Source organism: Acanthaster planci, linkage group LG11 (assembly GCF_054643075.1).
Source record: "Acanthaster planci isolate LZ-2023a linkage group LG11, COTS_SCS, whole genome shotgun sequence".
NCBI classification, from domain to species: Eukaryota; Metazoa; Echinodermata; class Asteroidea; order Valvatida; family Acanthasteridae; genus Acanthaster; species Acanthaster planci.
The window spans coordinates 4,098,410-4,109,853 of NC_141787.1; the positions used below are offsets into that span (position 1 = coordinate 4,098,410).

The 11,444-nt window shown below is 41.2% G+C and overlaps 1 protein-coding gene across 1 annotated transcript in view; it reads left to right on the forward strand.

Moving 5' to 3' along the window:
• The window catches only part of med27 (mediator complex subunit 27), a 75,058-nt gene that overhangs the window by 58,632 nt on the left and 4,982 nt on the right, over positions 1 to 11,444 (forward strand). The window contains exon 7 of the mRNA XM_022239232.2: positions 3,805 to 3,882. Within this exon, the coding sequence (XP_022094924.1) occupies positions 3,805 to 3,882 (78 nt within the window). The remainder of the gene's footprint in view (positions 1 to 3,804; positions 3,883 to 11,444) is intronic.

Consider the following 11,444-nt stretch of genomic DNA (forward strand, 5'->3'; position numbering starts at 1 on the left):
CCTGCAAGCCCTTTCGATTGCTTTCTGACAAAGATTCAAACTCCATCATTTGATCCATTCGACATACATGTATTTACCGCCTGGATGATTCTAAAAATGCATGTTTAATGATGTCATCATGATGTCACAATTTTTGAAACAACCTACACATTTATGTGGATTACCAAAGGTCTTGCAACAGAAAATTTGAAAATATGTTGTGTTTTTCATGAGAATGGTCATTAAGAGAATGGATATTCTTCACAATATTGGCTTTTATTAATTTCAAATGTGGGGGCAATTCTTCAAATCGCAGTCTTAAGGTTTGAAGGGAATCAGGCTTGAAAAAGGCTGAAATTCATGTGTAGAACTGAATACATGTTGTGCTTTTGTAGTAAAATCTATGAGATTTGCAGAAATATGTATAAATCTCCAAAAATTTACGGATGATGTCATAAGGAAGTCATCAATTTCACCTTTAGCACATCCCGGTCTACTTGCTGAACCGTAAGGCACACAGACTAGTGCCTTGCGGTTCTTTAAGTAATCCCAGTCTACCTACCATACCTGTACATGTACAAAGATTGAACATTGCTCTCACTGTTCTCTAGTTAATAATTGAACCCATCAGGATGCAAAACTATGTAGCTATAGAACCTTAGAAGATGCACCTTTAAAGACCTAAAGGTGCATGACACCTAAAGATGTCATGATCACATGATGTCACGTGACCATGATGACGCACACCTGCCAACCATTCTGCTTTCAATTAAAAAGAGGGAAGGGAAGACTCATCAAAGCAGGGGAATATTTGCAGAAAAAAAAGAGAATGCCATTTACAGAATAAAGAGGACCCTATTTGTAATGTCAAAATGGAAGTTCTTACACATACATATGTGTTTATGTACATGTAAATAGCTTCTCTCACACGGCTGCTAGTTTTGCTTTGGGCTCGTAAAGTGGGTGGTCTGATTTTTGACTTTTCATTATTGGCAGGCATATGTATGATGACATTAACCCAATTTTCACCTATAACACTTCCCTCTTTGAGTCCATATCAAGTTATGATTCAGCAATATTACAAGACCCTACTGTATGATGACACCATCCTTACTTGCCTATTCTAAAGGAAGTGACTAGATACTAACCCGTGAAACCTGGTCTGCTATTTTTCTCAAGACTCTTATGGGTTCATGCTTGGACTCTGTTTCTGCATCAATTGAAAAAGGAAATCCCAAACACAATGATAAAATTGGAAAATGAATAGCACAAATGGGTCGAATTCGAACCAGGGACTATGGATCTGTAATTCCAATCACTACCAACTAAGCTATCGAAGCGACGCAATGGATTCCATTTTTAAAATGTCTTAAATGGTGTATTGCATTGTCCCCTCTTCATAAATCATTGGTCACCCCAGCTGCTGAAAAAAAGTAGCGTACCAGGTTTCACGGGCTAGTATTAAGTCGCTTCCTATTCTAAAACAAACTCTCCTTGATTTCATTTCCATGAAGATGAAAGATTGCAAAGTGAGCAAAGTCGTCCCCACAAAACTTTATACTTTGTCAATGGGTTTTTTATTTATGCAAAATCATTGTAAATCATCATAAATCATAAATCATGTGATGACATCATTTTGACATTATTTTACATGTCATTTTGAGTACATACTTATTCTTTTCATGACAATCAGAGCTCAACTAGTATATTCATGTGATTGCCATATCTGATGTCATTATGACGTCCAAACGATACCGTTGCCCAAAAGAATGTTAAAATAAGGAGATTTTGTAAAATCATGAAAAGTATGATTTTGTCATCATGTCATTGTTCCAATATTCATGTACAACCATCTTGGTTTGTGTCTGTGCCAATTTTCAACCGACTGGACATATCGTTCTGGAAATATAAGCCTGCAAAGATTCGACTTTTAGGGCATGTCACATGACTTCGAGAACCATATATTCAATAAGGTCTTTCCTTGGTGTAACTTTGGAGATAAGACTGTCATCGTGACATGGAATTCTCAAAACATCCCACGTGTACCTGGCCCATTCAAGTTCTTGCAGAAAGAATTTTGAAAACCGTTTTTGTTCAGGATATATATAGAAGAATGTTAAGACAAGGAGTACCTGAAAACTCCTAAACAATCATGTGATGACTCCATCATGACATTACATGTCCTGGGTTGAGTCCACTGCAAGTTTCATCCCAGTCAGAGTTATTATTCTGGAGATATTGGCCTGCAAAGAATTCAACTTTGAAGGCATGTTACGTGATCTCAGATGATATCATCAAGATATCACTGTTCCAAAGAATTTGGAAAATCCTTGATTTGTGCAGGAGATTTGTTGAAAAAAATTAGGGGCAGCAGTTTTTAGAAATTTCTTTTACCCTTCCTCAAGACCTGAATAGTCACTATCGTAGATGTCAGGTTGATTGAAGAGGTTCCCCTTCATCTCAGTTAGAGATTGAAATTTGCTTACGGTTCCTCAGCTTATAATCAGTTTGCACAGTTGGATCAGGTTCAACTTTGCTGACAATCTGCAGTGAGTCACCAGAGGAGATTTATACAAACACACACGCTGGAATGACAGGCATACAACAGTGTCTCTCTCACTTTATGTACCAGTCAGTTTTCCCATTTTCTCATAATTACTAACATGTGTATGCAGCCCCAATTGTCAGTGAATTAGCAGACCATATGCAAAATGCTTCAAAAATGGAGTATAAGTTTGGCCTCAAAATGTGGTATTGCCACCTAAGAATAGACATTTTATGGAAAATTTTCCAAGTTCCAGATGCACAATTTGTTTAATTTTTTTGGTGGAATGACATCATTGCAGCATCTCTTATTCAATTGTGTCTTGACATCTTGGACAGTAGGTTTAACCCTAACTCCCTAGGGTGTGTGTAAAATCATATTAAAATTGGAGGATTTGGGACTGAGGGGATTGTTCAACCCCATTCCCAGAGTTAGAAGCAAAGTCGTTCTTTCAAGTCAAAGCCAAGTCACAAGTCATTTGGTCGAAACAACAGCAAGTCAAAATTTTTTTCTTTCAAGTACAAGTCATTACGTACATTATTTTGTCCCGCTGTGATAAGCAACAGAGCCAGGTGTCAACTTACGAGGTTTGGACTTGAATTTGACTCGCTCAAGTAGTATACTTACACCTTACTTGCATCATAAATTGAAAGTCTGATTTTTGTTACTAGAAAAACAGATTGAACATGTTGCTTAAATGTTTTTTTAATTTTTGGCTTCATTGCTACCAGCAAAGCTTGTATTATGTGTACTCGTTACTTTCTACTAATGGTTCAGAAACAGACATCTGTTCTTCTGCTTGCCACTGCATTTGCCCCGAATCTGATGAAACATTCTAGACAATTTTTTTCTACTTTTCTGCCTTTTGTTTTAGAAAGCAGATATTTTTATCTATAATTGGGCGTGTGCTTTAAGCAGATTGAAAATCCTGTCAACCTGTTTGCCTTTCTATTAGTCAGAAGAGCAAAAGGAGCATTCTTGTCCTTGTGGTCTGTAAGTGGCCATTCATTTCACAAAAGTTTTGAAAATACATGTACCTTACTGTGTTCATGAAATACGTTGAACAGAATAATAAAAAGAAGAGAGAGCTATTCACAATATAATGTGACAACATCATTCCAATGATCATAAAATTGATGTATATCCCTTTACAGAAAATAAAAGTAGTTTGGTATTAATAAGTTTATATTTATTGAATGAGGCATGTGTTTTTGTTCCAGTTTCTGTGAGTGATCCTCTTAAGCTGAACTGAACTCAAAAAATATTTTGTGTTTGAACAGATAACAGATCATGCTACTTCAGCGATGCTGCATTACCATCTACCACTGAAAGCAGAAATGTGCTTTTATTCATTCATGGTAAGTTGCCCCTTTTACCTTCTCCAATCTGTCACATTGTTACAGTCCATCTTTGATTTGAATACTATATCCTCTGCTGTGGTTATAGTATTATTTAACAGTATTATCAAGTGAACTATGACTAAACATTAAATTTCATCACTAAGCCATTTCATATAAACTTGGAATCCTCCCAATAAGGGCCTGGAAATTGGAAACTAATTAGATCACATCTTCATGATAAAATGTTTGGGAACAAAATTCAAATAAAATTAGATTAACTAATAGAAAACTTAATACAGAAATCTGAAAATGGAGAAGTTTGATGGGGAATGTGTAAATACATGTACTATCCAATATTCAAGACAAAAGAGATAATGTACAGTAGTGTTGGGCAGTTCCAGCATTTTGGGAATTTTTTCCTTCTAGGAATCGTGATTCCACTCACGATCGTTTCCAATTTTTACATGTGCGAATGCCTTGTTAAGCATACCCGAGATTACATGCACAATGCACTTGTAAGTTGTTTCCTAAACACTTGTGTCATTAAGAATTATCCCTTTTTATTACATTGGAAAAATAAAAAGATTCATTATCATTACAGATTTATAAACTGGAAATTTTGACTTCATGGAAGCACACCATTTATTGGAAAAGATTATCAATCTACATGTACGTAGCCTGCCGGCTTTCAATTTTTCCAGTTTTTATAGAAGTGACCATGAGTTCTAAAATGCATATTTGACAAGACAGAAACATAATGTATGTACCTTTATTTTCATGCCGCCGAAGACGTACTAAAGAAATGTTTGTTTCCTTAAAATTCCAAAAAAGTGACCTTATTCCGACGATGAGCTATTATAGTTTTCTCGATCTTTCAACTCTAAATTCCATCAAAAATTGGACTGCTCGCGCGTCCCACTGCACCTTTGCGCCTATTCATGCAATCGCTGGTGAACATGCCTAAAGCTACATTATTCCGATGTGTATGCCTGCTACCAGCTTCAACACAAGGCCGTTTAGTCTTGTTCCAAGATGGAGATGGAAAACTTTGAGAATTGCTCATTTGACCTTTAAGGTTGAGTAAAATTTTTTCCCTTTATGGTAGAAATGAAGGATGAAAAGTAGTCAAAGATTTGTGTTTGGCAGAGTGAAAGACGGTATTTATAGTGTATATCTCACAGACTCGAACACGCAGCCTCTGCAAAGAAATTTTTGTAGTTGGCCCACAGCCACATATCCGTACACCAGCAGAGAGCGGTCAATGCATGCAGGACTATCAGAAACATGCATGAACAGCGATCTCAATGCCTGCAGGGCTGTCAAAAACATGCATGAACAGCGATCTCGATGCCTGCAGGACTATCAGAAACATGCATGAACAGCAATCTCGATGCCTGCAGGACTATTAAAAACATGCATGAACAGCGATCTCGATGCCTGCAGGACTATTAAAAACATGCATTAACAGCGATCTCGGTGCCTGCAGGACTATTAAAAACATGCATGAACAGCGATCTCGGTGCCTGCAGGACTATTAAAAACATGCATGAACAGCGATCTCAATGCCTGCAGGACTATCAAAAACATGCATGAACAGCGATCTCGGTGCCTGCAGGACTATTAAAAACATGCATGAACAGCGATCTCGATGCCTGCAGGACTATTAAAAACATGCATGAACAGCGATCTCGATGCCTGCAGGACTATCAAAAACATGCATGAACAGCGATCTCAATGCCTGCAGGACTATCAAAAACATGCATGAACAGTGATCTCGGTGCCTGCAGGACTATTAAAAACATGCATGAACAGCGATCTCGATGCCTGCAGGACTATTAAAAACATGCATGAACAGCGATCTCGATGCCTGCAGGACTATCAAAAACATGCATGAACAGCGATCTCGATGCCTGCAGGACTATCAAAAACATGCATGAACAGTGATCTCGGTGCCTGCAGGACTATTAAAAACATGCATGAACAGCGATCTCGATGCCTGCAGGACTATCAAAAACATGCATGAACAGTGATCTCAATGCCTGCAGGACTATCAAAAACATGCATGAACAGCGATCTCGATGCCTGCAGGACTATCAAAAACATGCATGAACAGCGATCTCAATGCCTGCAGGACTATCAAAACCATGCATGAACAGTGATCTCGGTGCCTGCAGGACTATTAAAAACATGCATGAACAGCCATCTCCACCCGGGCTGATGCCATTGCTGATCTTGCCAGCTTCTCCATCTTATGAATGGTTTAAGTTAAGGTGGCAAACTATGGAAATGTTTCGCTTAAAATAACTTTGGATCTCTGATTTCATGGGAGATTACATTTACACTGCCAAGGTTTGTGGGATTTGGGGAATTTTCCAAAAGCTGGCATCATGGGAATTTTCAAATGCTTCAACAATTACATGCATTTCAAGTTGTTCACGGTAAAGGAAGAATTAATGTCAGGCTTAGGGCGGCATTGTTTAGGTTTTTTAGTTCTGAGCAATTATTCTCAGATGACACACAAAACACAACTTGGAACAGGAGATTGACTTTAAGGCATCGCTCTTCGTGCCGCTAATCTTTTTCTTTATTTTAGTTTCTCAATTATAATTTTTGCATAGTCTAAATTAGCCATAAAAATGGGGGCACGCTTGCCCAAAACCCTGCCATGGTTGGCATCCTGTGGGCCCCCAAAAATGGCATGCTTGCCAACCAGAAAACTAGCCCCATCGGAACAAACGGGCGGTAGTCACGGTGTTTTTCATTTGGTTCCTTGACTACAAGTTCTTATTACGAGGCTAAGTTACTTATCATAATGAATTATAGAAAGTATGCTGATTATTTCCACCATTGGCAAATACGGTCGGAATTGGAAGCCCCGCCAGAACTAGCAAGAACAACTTTCTCCGTCCCATACATGACTGAATTTTTTCCCAGAGTGCCCGTACTTTGCTGATTGGCACCCAAATTTTGTGCCGCACTGTATCAATTTCCAAACCCAAAATAAGTAATAGTTTGACAAGGGCCCTCTGTCTTCTCTTCAGCCAGCTGAATTTGCAGCTGTGCACAGACATCTTGAAATGTACTTAAAAATAACTCACATCGTTCCTTGGTTGCGCCAATGAACAAAAAATCATCAAGGTAATGTGTTATAGTGATCTGGAAACCCGCTTCACGTGAAATTCTAAAAAGGTACTGAAGGTCTCAAACAATGCCCATTACATTGAACAGCCCATGGGTAGGCATTTGTCACAGTAAAAATGATTTTGAAACTGAAAACTGAGAAGTTCGTAATCCGAAGGGGCAACGGGGAGCAGCCTAAAACGGACTTGATGTCAGTTTTTCCTAACCAAGCATTGGAACCAACAGACATTGCCAACTCAATGGCTGAATCAAAAGATGCATAATGTACTTTGCACTCATCTTTATCGATAAAGTCATTCACAGAACTTCCCATGGGATATGACAAATGGTAGATTAGTCAAAATGAGCCGGGTTGTTGTTTAGGAACAAGCCCAATCAGTGAACACTGTAAGTTAGGGAAAGGTGGATGAACGAAAGGTCCCGCAATTCTACCGAGATCAAGTTCGTTTTGCAACTTATGAAGAATAACGACCTCGGGCCTATCTGTAGCAGATTTAAGACATTTAGAATCCTTCCTTAATCTAGGACTCTTAAAACCAAGGGAAAAACCCCGCAAAAAACCTTGTCTAAGTGAATCAGCCGCTGACTGGATAATGGATAATGTGCCAACCACTGCAAAAGCACAGCCACCTTAACCACTTCGGACCGGGGCATTTTTCAACGTTGAGGATGCTGGGCCGGCATGACTATCATTTTTTCTGTTTTCAAAATCCTTCAACAATTCATCATTCCATTTAACAGTCGTTTATAGCCGCACAGAGTAATCTTCAGGCACTACTCTAAGTTGACAGGTGACCTTCATTGACTCCCGAATATTTCAGCCAGGCCTGCAGCTTTGTAAACAGAGCCCAGATTGTGCGGTGTTATACAACTGTCTTTTGTTCACGAACTTGGCTCAGTGCACTGCTGACCTCTTTTCAATAGGGGCCAGATTAGCATGCAGCGGTGCTGTGTGGCTCATCGCTGCGTTGGTGGAGAGCTTTTGTCCCCCGTGGTAATCCGCTTGCTCTAAATACCCCAAACCCTGGTGTACGGTTTCAAAATAACGCTGGATTATCACCACTTTTGAGAGTGAAAAATGCCGGTCATGCCCAGCAGCTTGGTCTTTTGTTCGGAGTACGGTCTTTTGTTACAGGGCCCTGTTTCCTTTGTCCAAGTTCAGAGACCCCGGCCACACATATAAACCATACGGCTCCGATTTCGGAGTCCCCGGCTGGTAGTGGTTAATGGGCGTTGGAAGCACAGAAATTTGCCTACAGGTTCTGGGTAGGAGCGGTCGGCTGTGGATTGCCAATATTTGTGCTAGTCCTAATCTATGGCCCCGCATTGCTGGTTATCGCCAGCCAGAATGCCCACCGCGCACCCAATGCTGCAGACAGAGTCTTGGTGTAGCGCGTGTACGTATCGCTAATGGGAGGGAACGAATGCTTGACCTTGGTGCTTCCTTGCGCGGCAGGCTGCACGCCCGTTCGACACGACCCCGCAGCCTTCTGCACCGACTGCAACAGTGGACATAACGGCAGGGATTTCACCGGCAGCCCAAAGTGGAATTAAACGCAAAGCAGATGTGCTTAGTCTAGTTGTTACGAGCGGCCCCGGCAGCCATATGCGCAAAAGTATTAACCGCAGGTAACAAACTGCCAGCTGCTAATAGTAACACACTGTTCCATGTCCATGGTAGCCCATGAACGGGATGGGTTCGCTTCCATACGCAGGCAGAATTGCTCATCATAATTGTGCCAGCCTAGGCCAGGGAATTGCACAGCGGCCATGCAAATTATTTCTGCATATTTTAGCAATTTCAGGAAGCGGCTGGGGTATCGCATTGAGTATATAGCCATTAATACATGAAAAGCACTGGACCATTTGTCAATCAAATCCAGCTTGCGGGGTTGCGCAGCTGCAAAACAATTTTCCCTTGCTCAACTGTCATGGTCAATTCTGAGCCGCTGTTGTATATTTTATGAAAGGGTTGATGTATATTTATTCCAAATGATACAGTTAGAGAAGTTTCAAAAAGCTCTGAGTAAGGAGTGTGTGTCATCAAAACCACAAGTGTCCTTGAGTGGCCTGCCTGACCAAAACCGCAGAGTGGGGGGACGGAGACTGTGTATACATATACTGATAGCTTTATTTTGGGGAGATTGTGGGGAAACTTCCATTAGCCTTCAACATTCCACCGCAACACTCTTCCACAGTTTATCCTCAACTTATCCTGGACGAGATTTGAGATGACTCCGTAGTTGCCCGATGAATCGTGCATGACAGTGGCATTGACTGCCTCAATGGCTGCGAGTGATGCAAAGGACCTCACAGCTCGGGGGTGTCCAGGCCTGCGGCGACGCTCTGCAACGTAAGGCGGAGATGACTGCTGCCGAGCCTTATTCTGCTGCCTCTGGTGTGGCATTGTGGAACATAACATTCCTCAGGCTAGCCCTGCCGGCAAGCAGGACAGATAATTATTCCTCTAATGTATTCAACAGAACCACTGTCCTTACGAGGCCAAAATGCCGGAATGGCAGTTGGAAAACAACTACATGTATATCAAGCAGACTTGCTGCAGTGCCCCCAGAAAAATCTGTGGATATTGCTTGATACCAACTGCTATCGCAAAATAGCCATTAAATCCTTAATATTTCCTGGAGAATTTTGATTTCCATGTAGTGGCAAGGAAGAACTATACCGAAGTGATTTTGGCGGCCGTAGCAGAGGGCAATCTTGTGTTTCATGGAACACTTTCAGGCGTGACCCACATATTCGTGATATGTATTATTTTTGTCTTGCATTCCTGACATGGGGTGGGGGGGTGGCCAGGTGTTCTTAGCGTGCTCAATACTATCACCGGTCATTGCCTCTATACTTAAAACAGGCTGCTCACGGCCAGAAGCTGGAAACCGGCATGCATAGTGTGTGCCTGTTGCTGAGAATAATGAATTTTATCTTGAAGTGAAAAAATGAAATGTTTGTAACATGTAATGAATTAAGTCTACCTTGTGGGATTTCAAGCTATTCATGGTGACAGACGACTAAGATGGAAAGCTTGCGGTAAGCACCATGCAATATCTCTTTTTGAGTCTGTGTGGTTCCCACGCCGAAGACCACACCATCAACTGGGAAGAAGCCCACCTCATCGCCAACATTGAACAGTGGTACCCAAGACGCATTAGAGAAGCCGTGGAAATCTCCAAGCACCCCACCGTACCTCAAGACATCGGCTTCTCCATCAGCGATATCTGGCAGCCCCTCCTCACCTCCCGGTCTGATGGGTCCTCTATACCCTAAGACTCCCCCCCCGTCCAGGGTCTCCTATACCCAGGCAACCTTCCCCCACCACAGCCCATGACCAACTGACATGCATCAGTACCCAGGAGGATCCACCGTTCCACCTGACCACACAGCAGGATCCATCACACTCCAGTACCTCCAACCAGCATATAAGCCCCACTCCCAGTCGGCATCTCTTCAGTCTCCTGACGAAGGACAGAGCACAATGTCCGAAACGTTGAGCCTCTCCGGTTCTTATCAGAACCACACAGACTCAAAAAGAGATGTTGCATGGTGCTTACCGCAAGCTTTCCATCTTAGTAAATCTACCTTATCCATCATAGTTTGCTTCGATCTTTAAGATTGAAACGCGATGTCGGTCTAGACTAACGGAAAATTCTTTTGGAAGAAATAAACACTCCAAGGAATGAGTTTCTGATTAATGTCGATCCTTCAGATGTTACAATTGAGTTTCCAATACGAAATAGAGGGTAATCAGCGACAAGAAATTTCATGCTGTGTGGGAAAAACTCTGAATCTCTGATGTAGTTTTCATCGCTCACAATATACCACCCAAATGCTGAGCATGTTAAAGAGTCACAGTTGGCATGCAGTGGGCCATTGGTGTGTTGCAGACAAATGGGTCAGATTACTGCATGGTGCTGCTATGATTCTGCAAAGCATGTGGGCCACGTCTCGTCATAGACTTCAATTTTTGGCAACGAAAATAAAGCCATGCAGTTTAGGTTCCTTGATTTGGCATAAAACCACACATTTCTTAAAAAATCGATCAATCATTTTAGACAGCAGTCTTTTGGAATCGCTGGACTGTTCCTGGAATCGGATCTCAAGGTTATGGAATTGGTGGTGGCATGGATTCGATTCCTCAAAAAAGTGAATCGCAACTCCGATTCCTAATTTGGATCTGATTCCAGCATGGATTCGCCCAAGCCTAATGTACAGTACGTAGAAAATAAAGTAAAAGACTCAACATTGATAAAGCTAAAGACCATGAATGATGATTCAGAAGAAGAAACTGCTAAGAGAACCTTTGAATCATTTGGGGGAAAAATGTATTACAATGAAATGGGAAAACATTTGATCTTGACAAAAAATTTTGCTGCAAACGTGAACAACTTGGACTGTTTGGGATTTGAAAAATGTGATGCTGTAAC